The sequence below is a fragment of the Salmo salar genome, chromosome ssa17 (assembly GCF_905237065.1).
Source record: "Salmo salar chromosome ssa17, Ssal_v3.1, whole genome shotgun sequence".
Taxonomy (NCBI): Eukaryota; Metazoa; Chordata; class Actinopteri; order Salmoniformes; family Salmonidae; genus Salmo; species Salmo salar.
In genome coordinates this window covers 55,418,829-55,442,362 of record NC_059458.1, presented here as the reverse complement: position 1 = coordinate 55,442,362, position 23,534 = coordinate 55,418,829, and the positions used below count along the sequence as shown (strand labels likewise).

At 44.6% G+C, this 23,534-nt stretch overlaps 1 protein-coding gene across 1 annotated transcript in view; it reads left to right on the top strand.

Moving 5' to 3' along the window:
- The window catches only part of LOC106576112 (conserved oligomeric Golgi complex subunit 5), a 104,411-nt gene that overhangs the window by 34,058 nt on the left and 46,819 nt on the right, over nt 1–23,534 (top strand). The window contains 1 exon segment of the mRNA XM_014153003.2: nt 8,958–9,088. Coding sequence (XP_014008478.1) covers nt 8,958–9,088 — 131 coding nt within the window.

Sequence of the window (23,534 nt, the reverse complement as noted above, 5' to 3'; positions counted from 1 at the left end):
CCATCTGACAGACAGACAATAGAAGGGAAGCTCTGTGTATGGAACCAATGAGAACTCATGATACAGTTGCTACAGTCTGTCCAATCACAGGCAGGCAGAGACAACAATGATCATTTGTCTCTAGTTGTTAAACAGTGCACTAGTTTTAACCCTTTCTCTGGTCAACATAAGGAAAAATAGGTTTTTATCTGAGTGAGTAGGACACTGTCACAATAATGACTCTGACTGCACCAGTATTAGAGCTATTCTCTTCAGCTTTATGTATGCACTTAAAACCGTGGGCTGCGAGTGTCTTTACTAGCCATCCACACTGACATTTACTGGATGCTTTATGGTAACATTGACTCTCTCTAAATGGCTTTCACACCTGTAGTACTGTAGTAGTAGCCTCCACGTTCACTGTCACGGTATGGTGTCCTGGATGGTTGCATTTTCTCTGGGAATGTGGACAATCCAATGTCATTTCACGCTATCTCTGCGGAATTAGCTGTCGTCGCTATTGATGTTACTTGCAGGCTTTCTCCTTTCCCTTTGAAAGTGAAACGAGGAATCATCGTTGCTCCTGCTGCATTGTGTTCTTGTGAAGACCTTTTTAAGAGGTTCACATATTGATGGAGCCAGAGAGCTGAGGCATATATAGCAGAAGTGAATTTAGATAGCCTTCCAATTTGTGCTAAATAAGCTATCCCAAGAAATTGTCTCCCCCCACCTCTCGCTCTCTTTCTCATTCCTCCCTTCTAATTTAAAAATGGAGGTTCTCAGGACAAGAACAATCTCTCTCTCTATTTGTCACCTCCTCCTTATCAGCTGTGAAGTGAATTGCAGGTTTTTGTGAAATTGTTTCAGCATCCTCTCCCCTCCTAGCGAGTGTCCAGTCGGCCATATTGAATCATAGCTAATGTTTCTTATCAGAAGTCCCTTTCTCCCCTTGTAATGGCCAAATTGTGTTTCCAGGGTCACAGTTGGAGTTATTTTCAGTGTATTGCCTCCCGTTTCCCAGGCTGTGTTGAGAAGTGTCTGCTCAGTGCAGATAAATATGGCCAACGATGAGGCAAGCTGATTGATGTGGAACCAGTAGCCTCCACTGCCTGTGAGGTAACAGCTGCCCAGAGCAATGGCACACCACAGGCCCAGTGTAGAAGCACCACAAGAAGCCAGCAACATGCACATCATGGTGCCAGCAGTGCCATGCCAATCCAAAGAGCCCACTGAGGACCTTGCTAGCCGTCACTACCTGGCCAGTGGCCAAGCTGGAAAGGTTGAAATACAGCATTTTCTAACCAGCATTTCTCAACAACAAATTAGAAATCCCTTAGCCCCTCAGAAGGGAATGGTTATCTGAGGGGCTACCTGGGCCAAATTAGGTTGGGGTATGAAAATGTTTTGCCCGCAAGGTCCCCCCCCCGTGGCGGTCCTCATCAGAGCCAGTTTCATCATAGCGCTTGATGGTTTTTGCGAATGCACTTGAAGAAATGTTCAAAGTTCTTGAAATTTCCCAGCTTGACTGACCTTCATGTCTTAAAGTAATGATGGACTGTCATTTCTCTTTGCTTATTGGAGCTATCTTTTACCAAATTGGGCTATCTTCTGTATACCACCCCTGCCTTGTCTCAACACAACTGATTTGCTCAAATGCATTAAGAAGGAATTCAATTCCACAAATTCACTTTTAACAAGACACGCCTGTTAATTGAAATACATTCCAGGTGACTACCTCATGAAGCTGGTTGAGAGAATGCCAAGAGTGTGCAAAGCTGTCATCAAGGCAAAGGATTTGTTTTACTCTTTTTGTTGTTGTTGGTTACTACATAAGTTATTATACACTACTACATGACTCCAGATGTGTTATTTCATAGTTTAGATGTCTTCACTATTATTCTACAATGTAGAAAGTAGTAAAAATAAAGAAAAACCCTGGAATGAGTAGGTGTGTCCAAACTTTTGTCTGGTACTGTATATATATTTACAAAAGTGTGTGTGTGTGTGTGTGTGTGTGTGTACACACACACAATAATTATATATATCATATATATATATATATATATATATACACTTTTGTGTGACTTCAGTTGAAGTCAGAAGTTTACATGCACTTAGGTTGGAGTCATTAAAACTTGTTTTTCAACCACTCCACAAATTTCTTGTTAACAAACTACAGATTTGGCAAGTCGGTTAGGACATCTACTTTGTGCATGACACAAGTAATTTTTCCAACAATTGTTTACAGACAGTTTATTTCACTTAGAATTAACTGTATCACAATTCCAGTGGGTCAGAAGTGTACATACACTAAGTTGACTGCCTTTAAACAGCTTGGAAAATTCCCGACATCATTTGAGTCAATTGCAGGTGTACCTGTGGATGTATTTCAAGGCCTACCTTCAAATTCAGTGCCTCTTTGCTTGACATCATGGGAAAATCAAAAGAAATCAGACCTCAGGAAAAAAATTGTAGACCTCCACAAGTCTGGTTCATCCTTGGGAGCAATTTCCAAATGCCTGAAGGTGCCACATTCATCTGTACAAACAATAGTACGCAAGTATAAACACCATGGGACCACGCAGCTGTCATACCGCTCAGGAAGGAGATGCGTTCTGTCTCCTAGAGATCCCAGAACAACAGCAAAGGACCGTGTGAAGATGCTGGAGGAAACAGGTACAAAAGTATCTATATTCGCAGTAAAACGAGTCCTCTATCGACATAACCTGAAAGGCCACTCAGCAAGGAAACCACCATAAATAAAAAAGCCAGACTACGGTTTGCAACTGCACATGGGGACAAAGATCGTACTTTTTGGAGAAACGTCCTCTAGTCTGATGAAACAAAAATAGAACTGTTTGGCCAAAATGACCATCGTTATGTTGGAGGAAAAAGGGGAGGCTTGCAAGCCAAAGAACTCCATCCCAACTGTGAAGCACGGGTGTGGCAGCATCATGTTGTGTGGGGGTGCTTTGCTGCAGGAGGGACTGGTGTACTTCACAAAATAGATGGCATCATGAGAAAGGAAAATTATGTGGATATATTGGAGCAACATCTCAAAACATCAGGTCTTCCAAATGGACAATGACCCCAAGCATACTTCCAAAGTTGTGGCAAAATGGCTTCACAAAGCCCTGACCTCAATCATCTAGAACAGTTGTGGGCAGAACTGAAAAAGCGTGTGCGGGCAAGGAGGCCTACAAACCTGACTCAGTTACACCAGCTCTGTCAGGAGGAATGGGCCAAAACTCACCCAACGTATTGTGGGAAGCTTGTGGAAGCTACCCGAAATGTTTGAGCGGAGTTAAACAATTTCAAGGCAATTCTACCAAATACTAATTGGGTGTATATAAACTTCTGACCCAATGGGGATGTGATGAAAGAAATAAAAGCTGAAATAAATAATTCTTTACTTTTATTCTGACATTTCACATTCTTAAAATAAAGTGGTAATCCAAACTGACCTAAAACAGGGAATTTTTACTAGGATTAAATGTCAGGAATTGTGAAAAACTGAGTTTAAATTGATTTGGCTAAGGTGTATGTAAACTTACAACTTCAACTGTATATACATACATATACACACACTTAAATATATATACATAAATATACAGTACCAGTCAAAAGTTTGGACACACCTACTCATTCAAGGGTTTTTCTTTTTTTTAAACTATTTTTTACATTATAGAATATTAGTGAAGATATCTAAACTATGAAATAACACATGGAATCAAGTGGTAACCAAAAAAGTGTTAATCAAAATATATTTTATATTTGAGATTGTTCAAATAGCCACCCTTTTCCTTGCACACTCTTGGCATTCTCTCAACCAGCTTCACCTGGAATGCTTTTCTAACAGTCTTGTAGGAGTTCCCATATAAGCTGAGCACTTGTTGGCTGCTTTTCTTTCACTTTGCAGTCCGACTCATCCCAAACCTTCTCAATTTGGTCAGCATTCCATCACTCTCTTTCTTGGTAAAATAGCCCTTACACAGCCTGGAGGTGTGTTGGGTCATTGTCCTGTTGAAAAACAAATTCTAGTCCCACTAAGCCCAAACCAGATGGGATTACATATCACTGCAGAATGCTGTGGTAGCCATGCTGATTAAGTGCGCCTTGAATTCTAAAGAAATCACAAACAGTGTCACCAGCAAAGCACCCCCACACCATAACACCTCCTCCTCCATGCTTTACGGTGATCATCATCCGTTCACTCACACCACGTCTCACAAAGACACGGCCGTTGGAACCAAAAATCTTAAATTTGGACTCCAGACCAAGGACAAATTTCCACTAGTCTAATGTCCATTTCTCATGTTTCTTGGCCCAATCAAGCCTCTTCTTCTTATTGGTGTCCTTTAGTAGTGGTTTCTTTGTAGCAATTCGACCATGAAGGCCTGATTCACGCAGCCTCCTCTGAACAGTTGATGTTGAGATGTGTCTGTTACTTGAACTCTGTGAAGCATTTATTTTGGCTGCAATTTCTGAAGCTGGTAATTCTAATGAATGATCCTCTGCAGCAGAGGTAACTCTGTTTCTTCCATTCCTGTGGCGATCCTCATGAGAGCCAGTTTCATCATAGTGCTTGATGGTTTTTGCGACTGCACTTGAAGAAACTTTAAAAGTTATAGAAATGTTCCATATTGACTGACCTTCATGTTTTAACGTAATGATGGACTGTCATTTCTCTTTGCTTATTTTAGCTGTTCTTGCCATAATATGGACTTGGTCTTTAACCAAATAGGGCCATTTTGTGTATATCACCCCTACCTTAACTCAACTGATTGGCTCAAACGCATTAAGAAGGAAAGCAATTCCACAAAATAACTTTTTAACAAGGCAAACTTGTTAATTGAAATGCATTCCAGGTGACTACCTCATGAAGCTGGTTGAGAGATAGCCAAGAGTGTGCAAAAGTACCAAAATAAATGACTCTGTTGGTAAGTTAGTGTACCCAGCTCATTGAGTGACTGACATAACAAGATGGAAATCGCTGATGCACAAGCAAATTTCGAAATTGCACCTTGTGTATTCTACTATTCTAACGCTCGACAGTAAGTTGAAACCCCGACTTAGTTCCCCCCCAAAATATAATAATACATACTGATTTTTTTGGGGGTGGTCGACCGCCTATGTCGCTTATGCCCAGGGCCGGCCCTGGGGGCTGCCCCACACACACACTCTTGCCTGACACACACACACACACACACACACACACACACACACACACACACACACACACACACACACACACACAGGGCCCAGCATACTATGGATTTGTATTTTAGTTGTGTCTGTGAGTGGATTGTTTTTGGATTAGATATTCTGCTGTCCAAGCTCTTCTCCCTGGCCAGTCTGCTAACTGACTTCTCCCGCTCAGCGCAGAGCAGGGAGTCTAGACAAATAATAACACCCGAAATAGCTTTTATATGTGCCTGCCTGCTCTCTCCTTTTGGATTGCACTGAAATGGTAGCTTAAGCTTTCCCCACCTGTGTCGCTGGTTCACATTAACTTTTGTAACAGGGTTTTGAAAGATACAACTGTCTATTGTTTTTAACACAATTGTTTGTAGAAGGGACTGAAGGTGTTTGTGAGCCATGGGAAGGTCTTAATGAATGTTACCGAGGGGTTAATTGGATCAACTCATCTGCATAGAACACCTGGCTGCACACACACACACACACACACACACACACACACACACACACACACACACACACTAATATACACACGCATGTTTAAAAGTCCACATGTACTGCTACTTTTCCTATTGGCTGCAGTTCCACCTGTTTTCAATATATACATTTACATTTACATTTAAGTCATTTAGCAGACGCTCTTATCCAGAGCGACTTACAAAATGGTGCATTCACCTTATGATATCCAGTGGAACAACCACTTTACAATAGTGCATCTAAATATTTTAAGGGGGGGGGTAGAAGGATTACTTTATCCTATCCTAGGTATTCCTTAAAGAGGTGGGGTGTCTCCGGAAGGTGGTGATTGACTCCGCTGTCCTGGTGTCGTGAGGGAGCTTGTTCCACCATTGGGGTGCCAGAGCAGCGAACAGTTTTGACTGGGCTGAGCGGGAACTGTGCTTCCTCAGAGGTAGGGGGGCCAGCAGGCCAGTGGTGGATGAACGCAGTGCCCTTGTTTGGGTGTAGGGCCTGATCAGAGCCTGAAGGTATGGAGGTGCCGTTCCCTTCACAGCTCCGTAGGCAATCACCATGGTCTTGTAGCGGATGCGAGCTTCAACTGGAAGCCAGTGGAGAGAGCGGAGGAGTGGGGTGACGTGAGAGAACTTGGGAAGGTTGAACACCAGACGGGCTGCGGCGTTCTGGATGAGTTGTAGGGGTTTAATGGCACAGGCAGGGAGCCCAGCCAACAGCGAGTTGCAGTAATCCAGACGGGAGATGACAAGTGCCTGGATTAGGACCTGCGCCGCTTCCTGTGTGAGGCAGGGTCGTACTCTGCGAATGTTGTAGAGCATGAACCTACAGGATCGGGTCACCGCCTTGATGTTAGTGGAGAACGACAGGGTGTTGTCCAGGATCACGCCAAGGTTCTTAGCACTCTGGGAGGAGGACACAAGGGAGTTGTCAACCGTGATGGCGAGATCATGGAACAGGCAGTCCTTCCCCGGGAGGAAGAGCAGCTCCGTCTTTCCGAGGTTCAGCTTGAGCTGGTGATCCGTCATCCACACTGATATGTCTGACAGACATGCAGAGATGCGATTCGCCGCCTGGTTATCAGAAGGGGGAAAGGAGAAGATTAATTGTGTGTCGTCTGCATAGCAATGATAGGAGAGACCATGTGAGGATATGACAGAGCCAAGTGACTTGGTGTATAGCGAGAATAGGAGAGGGCCTAGAACAGAGCCCTGGGGGACACCAGTGGTGAGAGCGCATGGTGCGGAGACAGATTCTCGCCACGCCACCTGGTAGGAGCGACCTGTCAGGTAGGACGCAATCCAAGCGTGGGCCGCGCCGGAGATGCCCAACTCGGAGAGGGTGGAGAGGAGGATCTGATGGTTCACAGTATCAAAGGCAGCAGATAGGTCTAGAAGTATGAGAGCAGAGGAGAGAGAGTTAGCTTTAGCAGTGCAGAGAGCCTCCGTGACACAGAGAAGAGCAGTCTCAGTTGAATGCCCAGTCTTGAAACCTGACTGATTAGGATCAAGAAGGTCATTCTGAGAGAGATAGCAGGAGAGCTGGCCAAGGACGGCACGTTCAAGAGTTTTGGAGAGAAAAGAAAGAAGGGATACTGGTCTGTAGTTGTTGACATCGGAGGGATCGAGTGTAGGTTTTTTCAGAAGGGGTGCAACTCTCGCTCTCTTGAAGACAGAAGGGACGTAGCCAGCGGTCAAGGATGAGTTGATGAGCGAGGTGAGGAAGGGGAGAAGGTCTCCGGAAATGGTCTGGAGAAGAGAGGAGGGGATAGGGTCAAGTGGGCAGGTTGTTGGGCGGCCGGCCGTCACAAGACGCGAGATTTCATCTGGAGAGAGAGGGGAGAAAGAGGTCAAAGCACAGGGTAGGGCAGTGTGAGCAGGACCAGCGGTGTCGTTTGACTTAGCAAACGAGGATCGGATATCGTCAACCTTCTTTTCAAAATGGTTGACGAAGTCATCCGCAGAGAGGGAGGAGGGGGGGAGGGGGAGGAGGATTCAGGAGGGAGGAGAAGGTAGCAAAGAGCTTCCTAGGGTTAGAGGCAGATGCTTGGAATTTAGAGTGGTAGAAAGTGGCTTGAGCAGCAGAGACAGAAGAGGAGAATGTAGAGAGGAGTGAGTGAAAGGATGCCAGGTCCGCAGGGAGGCGAGTTTTCCTCCATTTCCGCTCGGCTGCCCGGAGCCCCTGTTCTGTGAGCTCGTAGTGAGTCGTCGAGCCACGGAGCAGGAGGGGAGGACCGAGCCGGCCTGGAGGATAGGGGACAGAGAAAATCAAAGGATGCAGAAAGGGAGGAGAGGAGGGTTGAGGAGGCAGAATCAGGAGATAGGTTGGAGAAGGTTTGAGCAGAGGGAAGAGATGATAGGATGGAAGAGGAGAGAGTAGCGGGAGAGAGAGAGCGAAGGTTGGGACGGCGCAATACCATCCGAGTAGGGGCAGAGTGAGAAGTGTTGGATGAGAGCAAGAGGGAAAAGGATACAAGGTAGTGGTCGGAGATTTGGAGGGGAGTTGCAATGAGATTAGTGGAAGAACAGCATCTAGTAAAGATGAGGTCAAGCGTATTGCCTGCCTTGTGAGTAGGGGGGGAAGGTGAGAGGGTGAGGTCAAAAGAGGAGAGGAGTGGAAAGAAGGAGGCAGAGAGGAATGAGTCAAAGGTAGACGTGGGGAGGTTAAAGTCACCCAGAACTGTGAGAGGTGAGCCATTCTCAGGAAAGGAACTTATCAAGGCGTCAAGCTCATTGATGAACTCTCCAAGGGAACCTGGAGGGCGATAAATGATAAGGATGTTAAGCTTGAAAGGGCTGGTAACTGTGACAGCATGGAATTCAAATGAGGAGATAGACAGATGGGTCAGGGGAGAAAGAGAGAATGTCCACTTGGGAGAGATGAGGATTCCAGTGCCACCACCCCGCTGGCTCGATGCTCTAGGGGTATGCGAGAACACGTGGGCAGACGAAGAGAGAGCAGTAGGAGTAGCAGTGTTATCTGTGGTATAAATATAATATAAACAGGTATAATATAAACAGCTGTGTGCTTCTTCCTAGTTAGCCTGTCATGTTTTCCCCTTGACTTTCACTCTCCTCTCTCATCCCCTCTTCTCAAATCAAAACTGTAGAAGACTGTATTGTAGGAGGCTGTGGTTTTCTATCGAAATGAAAAATAAATCACGCTATATGTCTTATTGTCAAATGTCGGAGGGTGTTTTTCTAGATCTCAGACTAATGTCTGAAGGTGTACATATGCATGCGCGTGCACACACACACACACACACACACACACCCTCTAACACCCTGTTCTCCTGTCTCTCTCTCCAGACTACCTGTCCCAGGGGGTGGATCTGTCTGGTATCGACGTGATCGAGAACGACCTGCTGCTGATCAGCAGAGCCAGACTGGAGGTGGAGAACCAGGCCAAGAGACTGCTGGAGCAGGGCATGGAGATACAGGTAGGGGACACACACAGTCAAATCAAATCAAATGTTATTTGTCACATGCGCCGAATACAACAAGTGTAGACTTTACTGTGAAATGCTTACTTACAAGCCCTTAACTTCTCTAGGGCCAGTGGGACGATTTCGTCCCACCTACGTAACAGCCAGTGAAATCCCGTGGCGCGTTATTCAAATACCTTAGAAATGCTATTACTTCAATTTCTCAAACATATGACTATTTTACACCATTTTAAAGACAAGACTCTCGTTAATCTAACCACACTGTCCGATTTCAAAAAGGCTTTACAACGAAAGCAAAACATTAGATTATGTCAGCAGAGTACCCAGCCAGAAATAATCAGACACCCATTTTTCAAGCTAGCATATAATGTCACAAAAACCCAGAAGACAGCTAAATGCAGCACTAACCTTTGATGATCTTCATCAGATGACACACCTAGGACATTATGTTATACAATACATGCATGTTTTGTTAAATCAAGTTCATATTTATATAAAAAACCAGCTTTTTACATTAGCATGTGACGTTCAGAACTAGCATACCCCCCGCAAACTTCCAGTGAATTTACAAAAAATTTACTAAATTACTCACGATAAACGTTCACAAAAAGCATAACAATTATTTTAAGAATTATAGATACAGAACTCCTCTATGCACTCGATATGTCCGATTTTAAAATAGCTTTTCGGTGAAAGCAAATTTTGCAATATTCTAAGTAGATAGCCCGGCATCACAGGGCTAGCTATTTAGACACCCAGCAAGTTTAGCCCCCACCAAAGTCAGATTTACTATAAGAAAAATGTTATTACCTTTGCTGTTCTTCGTCAGAATGCACTCCCAGGACTTCTACTTCAATAACAAATGTTGGTTTGGTCCCAAATAATCCATAGTTATATCCAAATAGCGGCGTTTTGTTTGTGCGTTCAAGACACTATCCGAAAGGGTAAATAAGGGTGACGAGCATGGCGCATTTCGTGAGAAAAAAATTCTAAATATTCCATTACCGTACTTCGAAGCATGTCAACCGCTGTTTAAAATCAATTTTTCTCGTAAAAAAGCAATAATATTCCAACCGGGAATCTGCATTTAGGTAAACAGATGAAAGAAAATAAAGCACGGGGTCGACTCGTGCACGCGCCTAAGCCCATTGTCCTCTGATCGGCCACTTGCCAAAAGCGATAATGTGTTTCAGCCTGGGGCTGCCTCGATATCATTCAGCTTTTTCCCGGGCTCTGAGAGCCTATGGGAGCCGTAGGAAGTGTCACGTTACAGCAAAGATCCTCAGTCTTCAATAAACAGAGACAAGAAGAACAAGATCTTGTCAGAGAGGGCACTTCCTGTAAGGAATCTTCTCAGGTTTTTGCCTGCCATATGAGTTCTGTTATACTCACAGACACCATTCAAACAGTTTTAGAAACTTTAGGGTGTTTTCTATCCAAAGCCAACAATTATATGCATATTCTAGTTACTGGGCAGGAGTAGTAACCAGATTAAATCGGGTACGTTTTTTATCCGGCCGTGTCAATACTGCCCCCTACCCCCAACAGGTTAACCAACAGTGCAGTTCAAGAAGAAGAAAATATTTATCAAGTAGATTAAAATAAAAATGTATAATTACAGTAACGAGGCTATATACAGGGGGCACCAGTACCGAGTCAGTGTGTGGGGGTACAGGTAATCTGTACATGTAGGTTGGGGCGAAGTGACTATGCACAAACAAACAAAAAGGGAGGGGTGGGGGTCAATGTAAATTGTCCGGTGGCGATTTTATGAATTGTTCACCAGTCTTATGGCTTGGGGGTAGAAGCTGTTGAGGAGCCTTTTGGTCCTAGACTTGGCTCTCCGGTACCACTTGCCGTGCGGTAGCAGAGAAAACAGTCTATGACATGGGTGACTGAAGACTGAAGATTTTCCTCTGGACTTTCCTCTGACACTGCCTATTATGTAGGTCCTGGATGGCAGGAAGCTTGGCCCCAGTATTCTATTGGGCCGTTCGCAGTACCCTCTGTAGCGCCTTACGGTCAGATGCCGAGCAGTTGCCATACCAGGCGGTGATTCAACCAGTCAGGATGCTCTCGAAGGTGCAGCTGTAGAACCGTTTGAGGATCTGGGGACCCATGCCAAATCTTTTAAGTATTCTGAGGGGGAAAAGGTTTTGCCGTGCCCTCTTCACAACTGTCTTTGTATGTTTGTACCATGATAGTTCATTGGTGATGTGGACACCAAGGAATTTGAATCTCTCGACCCGCTCCACTACAGCCCGTCGATGTTAATGGGGGCCTGTTCAGCCCGTCTTTTCCTGTAGTCCACGATCAGCTCCTTTGTCTTGCTCACATTGAGGGAGAGGTTGTTGTCCTGGCACCACACTGCCAGTTCTCTGACCTCCTCCCTATACGCTGTCTCATCATTGTCGGTGATCAGTCCTACCACTGTTGTGTCGTCAGCAAACTTAATGATGGTGTTGGAGTCGTGTTTGGCCACGCAGTCGTGGGTGAACAGGGAATACAGGTGGGGACTAAGTACACACCCCTGAGGGGCCCCAGTGTTAAGGATCAGCGTGGCAGATGTGTTGTTGCCTACTCTTACCACCTGGGGGAGGCCCATCAGGAAGTCCAGGATCCAGTTGCATAGGGAGGTGTTTAGTCCCAGAGTCCTTAGCTTAGTGATGAGCTTCGTGGGCACAATGGTGTTGAACGCTGAGATGTAGTCAATGAACAGCATTCTTACATAGGTGTTCCTTTTGTCCTGGTGAGAAAGGGCAGTGTGGAGTGCGATTGCGTCATCTGTGGATCTGTTGGGGCGGTATGCGAATTGGAGTGGGTCTAGGGTTTCCGGGAGGATGCTGTTGATGTGAGCCATGACCAGCCTTTCAAAGCACTTCATGGCTACCGACGTGAGTGCCACGGGGTGGTAATCATTTAGACAGGTTACATTCGCTTCCTTGGGCACAGGGACTATGGTGGTCTGCTTGAAACATGTAGGTATTACATGCGGTCAGGGAGAGGTTAAAAATGTCATTGAAGACAGTTGGTCCGCGCATGCTTTGAGTACATGTCCTGGTAATCCGTCTGGCCCAGCGTGAATGTTGTGAATGTTGACCTGTTTCAAGGTTTTGTTCACATCGGCTACCAAGAGTGTTATCACACAGTCATCCAGAACAGCTGGTGCTCTCGTGCATGTTTCAGTGTTGCTTGCCTCGAAGCGAGCATAGAAGGCATTTAGCTCGTCTGGTAGGCTTGCGTCACTGGGCAGCTCGCTCGCGCCTGGGTTTCCCTTTGTAGTCCGTAATAGTTTTCAAGCCCTGCCACATCCGACGAGCGTCAGAGCCAGTGTAGTAGGATTCAATCCTAATCCTGTATTGACGCTTTGCTTGTTTGATTGTTTGTCTGAGGGCATAGCGCGATTTCTTTTAACCATTCGGATTAGTCTACAAAGAAAATGCGAAATAGTTTGGTCACATATTTTTTGCCATTTGGCCAAAACGAGAATTCACTGTAGCCTTAAACAAGCAGGCCCAAGATGGGTTTCAGTTGGGTAATATATGACCCGGTGTGGCCCAGCTGACGCTGAGTTCCAGTGACGACGCCCACTGAGATGGCTTGGCCTGCAGCACAGCTCACTGTGAGGACCAGATGGTCATCACTGATCTCTCTCTCTCTCTATCTCTCTATCTCTCTATCTACCTATCTCTCTATCTACCTATCTCTCTATCTACCTATCTCTCTACCTACCTACCCACCCTACCCACCCACCCACCTACCCACCTACCCACCCACCCACCCACCCACCCACCCACCTACCTACCACCCTACCTACCCACCCACCCACCCACCCACCTACCCACCCACCCACCCTGCCTACCCACCCACCCACCCACCTACCCACCCACCCACCCACCTACCTACCTACCTCCCTCCCTACCTCCCTCCCTACCTCCCTACCTCCCTACCTCCCTCCCAATCTCCCCCTCTTTTGCTCTACCCCCCCACCTCTCTCGCTCTCTCTCTCTCAATTTCAATTCAATTAAATTTGCTTTATTGGCATGACATAACAATGTACATTTTGCCAAAGCTTACTTTGGATATTTACAATATTAAAATAATAATAATCAATATTGTCAACGGGACAACAGTAACAACAATAACCAAGGGTCAAAATAACTATTTACCAATAGCAATATAGAGGACATGTGCAGGTTGGTTGGTCTGTCAGACACTGTCCCTCATCTTATGGCAGGCAGCAATGTAATGCGCTGCCAACCCAAAGCTCTCTGCATCCTCCCCCATCAGAGAGGTCTTTGAAACCTTGAATAGGGTTTAAAATGTATTTTTGACATTTTGTCAGGAAATGCAGCGCTGTCTCAGGTTCTGCTGTGGTGTAGTGGTTTCACACCTTAGAAAAACCTTGACAAAGTACAGGCTCAGTGAGCACAGCCTTGCCATTGAGAAGGGTAGACACAGGAAAACCTGACTCCCTGTATAGGAAAGGCTGTGCTCACTGAGCCTGTACTTTGTCAAGATTTTTCTAAGGTTTTGATCAGTAACCATGGTCAAATAGTTAGTCACGGTGTACTGTCGAGTTAGGGCCAGATAGCACTGCATTTTGCTTGTGCTTGTGGTTCCCAATAAGCAATGTCGTTTTGTTTGGACTGTGTTGTAATTTGGTTTATTCTGATTGATTGGATGTTCTGGTCCTGATCCTTCAGTGTGTTAGTAGAACAGGTTTGTGACTCAGCCCCAGGACCAGCTGGATGATGGGACTCTTTTTTATTATTATTATTATTATTATTATATATATTTTTTGGCTCAGCTCTTGGCATTGAAGGGCTTGGAAATGATATGAGAGGGGGTATTTGAGATGTTTCCAAAACTTAATTGCTCTTTTTTGAGTTTTATTATTAGTGCATATTGGCCTAATTCTGCCCTGCATGCACTGTTTGTAGTTTTCCTCTGGACATGTAGGAGAATCTTACATAACTCTGCGTGCAGGGTTTCAATGGGGTGTTTGTCCCATTTGGTGAAATCTTGTTTTGCAAGTGGACCCCACACCTCGCTGCCATGAAGTGAAATTGGTTCAATGACACAATTTTAATAGGCATTTCAATTTGAATTTGTTTTTTAATGGCGTGTGTGCAGTACTCTATATATTTTGCACCAATTGAGAACTTTGGTTTAATTCCCTAAGATCTGGATCTTCTCTGGAAAATCATTATTTTAGTCTTTTTGGGTTTTACTGCCAGGGCCTAGGTCTGGCAGTACTGCTCTGGCAGGTCCAGGCTCTGCTGTAGGCTATGTGCTGTGGGTGACAGCAGGCATAGGTCATCTGCGAAGAGCAGGCATTTAACCTGAATTGTGGAAACTAACACCAGGGGCTTAGGATTTTCTAGAATAGTGGACAATTCGTTGATGTAAATATTGAAGAGTGCAGGGCTCAGATTGCAACCCTGGCGAAGGCCCCACCCCTGGTTAAAGAATTCTGTTATTTTCTCTCTCTCTCTCTCGGTCTCTCTCATTCTGTTGGTCAGTGTACAGTTTCAGATTTAAGATCTACTTTTAGATTCACCGAACGGATACTGGAGAGAATGCTTTTTCAATAGAGTCGAATCAATATTAACCTTCTATTAAAAATGTATTACTGGAAATGTTAGGAGTTCTCCAAGGTTAAGTGTAATTTGTCAGCCCATACCCCAGCAAGCAGGTTGGCTACAGTACTATTAATAAGAAATGATTGGCAGGAAACTCACATTATATTAGACAGGAAGCCTTAAGTTGGAGGCCAGGGTCCACCCCCCCGTACGGCTATTGGGGAAACACGCCCTGCAGTCAGTTAAGGCTCTGAATTTAATAAATCTCTGATACTGACCCTCACAGCACCACTCGGCGGCTAAAATAACACTGTCCTCGCCTGGTCTGACCTCGATTAGCCTCAGCCCTGTATTTATATCGTACCTGGAACACTGGCGTAAGGCACTTTCTCTGCATTAATGCCAATAACAGTCAGTCCACCCTCAAAACACTAACTCACAAGGGATTGTTTCATTATGCAGTGTACTATCTGCGATTTATGTGCTATTTATAAACATTTTATGAAAATTACACATCAGCCTAACAATGAATAAGAAACTAGTAGGCTTGAGGATAAATTCATCCACTGTTGTTGAACTCAGGGGGTTTTGTCTGGCTAGTAACCTACACAAATGTGCTGCAATATTCAAGGTAAATTAATTTAGGCCTAACTCAAATTTAAATTTGTCCTAAATCTATTTAAATTTGGCCTAATTTAAATTAGGCCTAAATCAAATTTAGACTCCCCTGGTCTCCCGAAGTCCTCCTTTTTTTGTGTGCAAATGTTTTCACCGCAGCCTGTAGGTCCATACTATACCGAGAATTGCCAACCCAGACAGTCTTTCCTGAGACATTGTGCATTATATGTCCATTGCGCTTCACACCATTTAAACTCATTTTGATGCATGCAAAGATATACCAGAGATCAGGGACTGTTGATATTGCAACCACACAACTCAAACTCCGGTTCACCAGTATGAACGAAAATCACTAACCACTTTTTAGTGGTTAGAGCGTTGGGCCAGTAACCAGAAGGTTGCTGGATTGAATCCCCGAGCTGACAAGGTAAAAATCTGTCGTTCTGCCCCTGAGCAAGGCAGTTAACCCACTGTTCCCCGGGCGCCGAAGACGTTGATGTCGATTAAGGCAGCACCTCTCTGATTCAGAGGGGTTGGGTTAAATGTGGAAGACACATTTCAGTTGAAGGCATTCAGTTGTACAACTGAATATGTATCACCCTTTCCTTTTCTGTTCAAGCCCTCAAGAACTGTTGTCCGCTAAATATGATCATCTGTTTGCATCTGGCAATTTATTGGTTGTCCAGTATCCAGACGACCTGTCCCCAGAGCTTCCTATACAGTTAATCTCTTTCCATAACGTGTTGAGGCCGGAAATTAAGGAGAATGAGAGGCTCAATTAAAAATGTTACAGAACTGCTGTATTTGAAGCACTCCTCCCTTCTGCCAAGTTTCCCTGACGTTGCTACGGCAATCAAGCTGTTTTTACGCTCCGTGTAACTGTTGCTTCTGCGGAGAGATAGTTTTCTAAACTAAAACTCATAAAGAACTACATAAGAAGCATCAGGCTCTCGGTCTGATAAGAGCTTTTGAACACCTGAGTAAGCTCTACTCATTGCACTGGCACCATCGTAGCCTTGACCATGGGATTTGTTCACCGATATCCCCCATATACTTTCAATCAGTTGAATTGTTTTATTTTTCAAGTCCTGGGGCACTTTCCTGAAGTCACATTCCTGAAGCCCAAGAAACAGACACTTAGCTGTCTAGTACATATAGAAATTAAAAAGGTTGCTTTTAGGAGGGTTACTTTCAAAATTATTTATTACGTAAAAATGTTTTTACATCGTGATCTGGAATGTGATCGTGTTACAAGGCCAAACAAACTGACTCCTATTGCCGGATGCTCTGAAATCCAGGGAAATTGAGGTTTCTACTTTTCTAGTCCTATCATGATTCCTCGTGGCCTCTCACCTGTGTGTGTGTGTGTGTGTGTGTGTGTGTGTGTGTGTGTGTGTGTGTGTGTGTGTGTGTGTGTGTGTAAACATTTCATGAAACATTTATTTATAGTCCTCCAATTATTGCCCTCTTTTGTTTCGTCCTAGCCATAAAAACACTATTCTCTTGTTCCTTTCATTTTTCTTCTACTAAACCTCCCAAGGGGGGGGACAGCTTTTTGCCTGACAAATTTAGACCCTGTTCCTCCACCCATCCATCCATTCACCCATCCTTCCTCCTTCCTGCCTATACTAGAGATGAAAACTCTTCTGGAGAATAGTCAAACCCTCAAGGACTTTCTGTTTGTCTTTTTGTTTTTACTGCTTAATAAATCATCTAATATTTATATTGACTTCTCCTGCGATTTCAGGCCTGGCTTGGCAATTGGAGAGTGAGGCACGTAGATGTGTGTCTGCTTGGTCAGAGCATCACTGTGGCACGCTATATTGTGTAGTCCCTGGTTCTTATCAAGGCAGCTCAGATAAAAGACTAAGGCTGCGTTCCAAATGTCACCCTATTCCCTATATATGGTCAACAGTAGTGCACTATATAGCGGTTACAGTAGACCGATGCTGACAGGAATGGAGAACAGCCACCTCCAACTGCTTGAGTACCTGTACCTGTGCGTCGGTGACTGATATAGTTCTGCGGAGGTATTATTCTGAAGGAGTAGGAAGTTAGGAACGTGTGTGTCTGTCTGTCTGTCTGTCTGTCTGTGTGTGTGTGCCGTGCAGTGTGTGGGTGCCCTTGAAACAGTCAAGCTCTGCTTCCAGTTTTTTTCCTTTGTACTGTTACATTCCCCGCACGTGGTCATTTGTTTAATACCTCAAGCATTATTATGGTTTGATGTTGAGAATGTAGTAAAGTGCTCTACTTGTTATTCACCAGAGAAGAGGGAAGAATAGCTGACAGAGGAGGATGGAGGGTTATTTTGAGAGGGGGATTCAAGGTGAACGTGTCAAGGTCAGATTGTTATCAGACAAGCAGCAGGTCTCTCTCTCTCTCGGTGAGATATTTACTTATGCAGTACAGCGGACAGACAGGCAGACAGACTTCTCAAAACTGCAGCTCAGACAAGAGTGGGAGAGAGAGACGGGCAGCTTGAAAGAGCACGCGAGTGTGGGAGGGATGGAGGTAGAGAGAGTTTTAAATGCATAATCTCCTCTTTAATCTGAAGTGAGTTTCTTATTCATTACAAACTCCTCTGTTTCTCTGAACTGTAGTGTGTCTCGCTACCTCATTGTCTCTCTCTCTCACTCTCACTCACTCACACACACACACACAGAGCAGAGTGTGTACATCCTGTCCGTTGTCATCGTGACCCAGAAAGCTGTATTCTCAGGGGGATGGTGTCCTGTTTCAGAGACTCTGGGGGGGGATGAGAGGAGGTCAGGAGTGAAGAGATTAGGGGGATGCTTATAGGCAGTCTGCTTAGTCTCACCCGGGGACGAGAATGGAATGATTTTGACCATAATAAAGAACTGTGCCTGTGAAGCCCAGGTGAGAACAGAACAGGATAATCTGGGCCTGTGTCTGTCCTCCGTAGTCTGTAATGGGCCACGTTCTGTTCGGCCCACTGTGATAAAGATAGAAGTGTGTCTGTGTGTAGGTTGAGGCTATGCACAGTATCTCAGGTCTCTATAAGGGCTAATCGGTATAGATGAGTAACCACCTCTCCTTCATTAGAGCTAACTTGCCCTAGGCTACCAATGTGCACAGTCCAGGTCATACATTTTTACCATGTTGTGTGTGTGTGTGTGTGTGTGTGTGTGTGTGTGTGTGTGTGTGTGTGTGTGTGTGTGTGTGTGTGTGTGTGTGTGTGTGTGTGTGTGTGTGTGTGTGTGTGTGTGTGTGTGTGTGTGTGTGTGTGTGTGTTACTCCTGGCATGAACACCCCCACCCTGAGTCTCATTTTGAGGAATGAGGAAATACAGACCCAGAGTTCAATTATTTTTTAAATATAACTCCCACACACACACGATTACCTACCTACGCTTTTAGTAGTGTATTGTCTAGATCAGAGCCTAATCATACTAGATGCTATTATATAGATGTATTATCGTTAAATCCCCATAGATGTATTATCATTGATTGCCCAGAGAGGCCCACTCACCTCGTGTCCCCAGGTCTGAATCAGTACCTGATTACAGGGGCCAGATGAAAAATAGCAGAACTGTGGTCATGGAGGCCCAGTTGAATAGTCCTAATCTAAATCCGTTCTGATGTTACTGAAGTGTCGCGTCTGATGCTACAAATGGGCTTTGACTGTGTATCCCTCCAGCTAAACCTGAAGGAAATCAGTGTCAACTTGTTTTTCTCACGTAGCTCACTCTGAAAATACTAAAAAAGGTGCTATTCTGCTTCTGTTGCCGTGGGTAAAGATGGGGGGGGGGGGGAATAGGTTGGAAGAAGCGTTTATGTTCAGTCATCCGTCCAACTCTCTCCCTCAAACATCTTTACTATTATGTGTCTATTTAGTTGCCTGTGTCTCAGCACAGTACTCGACTTATTTATAGTTGTTATATAATCACCAGAAACCGAGAAGACGAAAGCTAGTTTCACGCTGGTTGCACCTTAACTCTGTCTTTCTGCTGTGGTTACACTGGGAACTGGTACGAAACCTCTGTATTAAAAGGCATAAACAAGTACACTGTCAGCACAACAGCAAGACATGTGCTTGCAGCCCTCTCCCGTTGTACCTGTAGATAGTTTTATCCTCATCGGAGTTCATTAGCACAATCAAGAAATGGACATTTCATCAGCTTCTATCCAAACCCAGAGCCTGTTAATGGTCTAGAATCACAGTCCTGAAATGTCAGCCAGCCATTACCAGCATCATTCCTAGACCTGTCTCTTACTGATCTGAACTCTGAGAGAGAGCAGATGCGAGGATCTGGAGACACAAGAGGAGGATGGAGGGAAGATGAGAGGGGAATAGGCGGAGAATTAAAGGATGGAGAGTGGGATAGACGTGATCAGAGGTGACTCGGGAGCAGATGGCCCCTCGGCCTGGGAGTGAGTGTGTGTCTGTGAGTCTATCTGACCGCCTGTGTCTGCGTGTGTCATGAGAACCACAGGAGACATGAGGACATGCAGAGAGAGAGAGAGCAAGGCAGGGAGGGAGGGATAGAAAAGGTGAGAGGAACAGACAGAATGTGTGAAAAGGTGCTATTCTACAGCGCATGCTGTCTGTGGTGACAGCAGCTGTCACGACTCTGTATCTTTCTCCTTTTTCTTTTCTCGTTCACACACTCTCTCTTGTTCCTTCTCTCCGTCACTCACTCTCCATGATCCTCTCCTTCTTTTGCAACCATATCTCTCTCTCTCCTTTCCCCTCTGTCATCTCTGGATGGATGAAGAGATGAACAGGAGCACTGTTATGTGATGGTGCAATCCCAGCTGGGTTTCTATGTTCTCCTCTCTTAATGGCAGCACCCACTGCTCTGATTGGCCTGAAGCTAGATCAACAGAACACTTACCTAACACCCCGTCCTGCAATCACAACCAGGATATATTCTCGTTTGTGTCATACAGAAGACTGTGTGCAAATAGCAAATTACTGTATTCAATGTATAAGAAGTGGAGCACTGTATTGGAAATAGGGGATCATTTGAGGCGCGGCTTACGCACGCACGCACACACACACACACACAACCTTTGCATAACTTTGTCTTCTCTATCCTTCACCAGTTGACAAGTGACCGTCAGACACTTGGCTGAAAGTCTTGTCACCATGCATATACTGTATGCTTTAACATCTCCCTTAAACAGCAAAATTAGCCTTCGGTGACGTTTTCTAGGAAACCATTAGCCTACACGGCAGTAGCGTAGCCAGAAATTCACTGGTGGGTGGGCCTGCAGAAATGTGGGTAATTAACTTCTTGCAACTCTACACATTTTGCCATAGGGCAAAGAGAAACATTTTGCAGTTGTATAGCTAATCTCATGCTATTCTACACATTTTGCCATGAGGCGGAGAGAAAATGTTGCTGTTTTTAAAGCTAATTACCTGCAACTCTAAACATTTTGTCATGGGGCAGAGAGCAAAATGACCAGTTTTATAGCTAATCTGATGCTTTTCAACTTTTCCATGATGCTGAGAGAGATGTTTTCATTTTTAAAGCTAATTAGAGCTAAAATATAGGTGTGTTCACTGTGACAACGGCACTGGATTATGAGCTATCTTGTTTGCTAAATGAACAAACAAAGTAGGGTGTGTGTGTGTGTGTGTGTGTGTGTGTGTGTGTGTGTGTGTGTGTGTGTGTGTGTGTGTGTGTGTGTGTGTGTGTGTGTGTGTGTGTGTGTGTGTGTGTGTGTGTGGCCATAGAAGCACAGTGCCATATGCCTCAATGTGGTAATAATGGGGGGTGTGGCTTTTCAGTTAGTTATTTTTGACCTCTAATCCCATGAGAGTGAATCATTCCTGTGGATTGCTTGCTATTCAGTCCATCTGATGGTGTTTGCATGTTTAGGTAAAAGTGTATAATGTCCCCTTTGGAACACTAACAAGGGAAAGAGCATTACATTTTTTTTTTAAATAATTCCTCAATCTGATTGGGTGCTACACCCAGCTGATTGGTTAAGTAGAGACAGGACTCGAGAGAATGCGCTCACACATCTGTATTAGGCCTACTCGTATTCTCTGACTGAAATGAAAACGGGACTGACGATAATCGTGTGTGGACCGGCATAAACTTTATAACACTTAATTTGACTGGTTATTTATGGCATGGTAAGGACGGTTTCATTATCGTTATTGTGAGCTGACCTTTGAGGCACCGTAAAGGAGAGACAATGTGGTGGTGTATGTGTTAATAACTATTGCCCCAGAAGGACTGATTGGGGAGGGTCTGGTTTTTTTAATGGAACATGTTGCCAAGGTATTACTACATACTATAGAAAGTTGGGGAGTCCGTCCTCCTACCAACATGCTACAGTCCCTTCATTATTTCATTGTTGAGACTTTGGGATTGTTCCTCATACAGACCGAGGCAGAGCAGAGCTGTTCAAAGCTCCTAGTGTGGCCTGTCAGTAAATGAGGAGAGAGCATCCCGGAACGAGCTCTTTAGCTCACTGTCTCCGCGTGTACATAACGCGCATGCACATACGACAGAACATGCCCACGCGGCAGAACGCACACACGCTCAAATGCTTGTACACAACCACACACACACACACACTCTGTCAGCTACAGGCTATATCTGGCAGCGGGCCAAGTTGTCTGAAACAAAGCGATATTGTTTCCTCAGTGTAATTTGCTTTGATGTTGCTCAGTGTTCTGTGAGGACCAATTTGTCAGGATGTGGAAGCTGTTTCTTCTGTGTACCAGAGGGGAGACTGGTGTTCTGTCCTGAAAAACACTTTCACTGTCTGTTTTACATTACCAGGCCCACTAGTTAAAATGTGTTCTCGTTAGAGCTCTGGGTGGAAAGAGAGCAGAACAAGCCGTTGTGATTACCTGGGGATTTTCTCTATGGAGATATATACTGATCCAAAATAAAATACTCAATTTTTCTACCACTTTACACTTGTTTCGTGGAAGATGTACTGAGTCGGACACTTGTTCCTTCTATAATACAGTATATGATATTTGCTATAGGGGAGGTGGTTTTTATCCAAAGCGACTTAGTCATACGTGCATTCCTAATCATATGGGTGGTCACAGTGGGAATCGACTCACGATCATGGTGTTGCAAGCACCACGCTCCACCAACTGAGCAACACAGGACCACTTCCTGTTATTTTGGTTCCAGTTCAACGAGCAGAAACACACTGATTTGTGTCTGGTTGGTGGTAAATGTATGGTAATTAATGGGCATCATTTGCTGTCGTTACACGTCTTGAATATTGAATAGCATTTCAGCATCTATCCAAATGTTGACCTTTTTTTTGGTTTTAATGTCAAATCAAGGGAAACTAAATGCCAGTGATGTTGGGGGAAACATAAGTTACCTCATGCTCAAGACATTAGCAGAGGGAAAGAGGTTTGTCATCTAACAACAACAAGAAGTTTAAGCTGCCATAAATATGGCAGTACTGAGCTATCGTCTCCCCAAAGATTCGTTAGTCTCTTTATTTCTGTGTGTGTTTGTGTGTTTGTGTGTGCGCGCTTCATGCACATACATTGAAGAAGTCCTCATTTTATATCCATATTTGACGATATTACGTCTCTCCCAACCTTGAAGAAATGAGCCAATTACCTAAGTCTTCTGAGTAGAGTTTGATCCTGTGCTGTGATGTCCAAATAGACACTAAATGGGTTGTTTGCCAAGTGATTTTAGTTTTTTTACACTTCTCCAACGTGTCCTCTCTCATTGACTCATTGTGATGCCGCTCTACATGCACTCGTTTGTCACCTTTTCACTCCTCTGTCATTTTCCCACCTTCTGTCTTCTTCACATCCTCCGCACCTAAAAAGTGTGTTCTTTCTCCTGCTCGTTTTGGGTCTGTCTGTTAAATGTACACAACCAGCCCTAAAAGACTTGAATAGGCCTTCCTGATGTTTGTTATGGGGTTGCCTTGGTTACGCTGCAGAAGTTAGAATGTATTTCTCACTTAATTCTGGCTCTGCTGCCTAACACCCCTCTATTTTCTTCATCTCTCTTTTAGAAGCTCTACTTTCATACCCTTTTTCTATCTCCTTTCCTCCTGAATCATTTAGTGCATTTAACCCTCTTAGTTAAAACAAATGTCCCGCTCAGCAACTTAGAAATACAACTTTGTGAGGAAATCCGACAGCTGTAGAGTCAAATAAGGTCATTGGCTTATTATTGTGTTGTTTGATATTGTTACCTCGAAGGAGATTGGACCTTTTGTCATCCACACACACACACACACACACACACACACACACACACACAC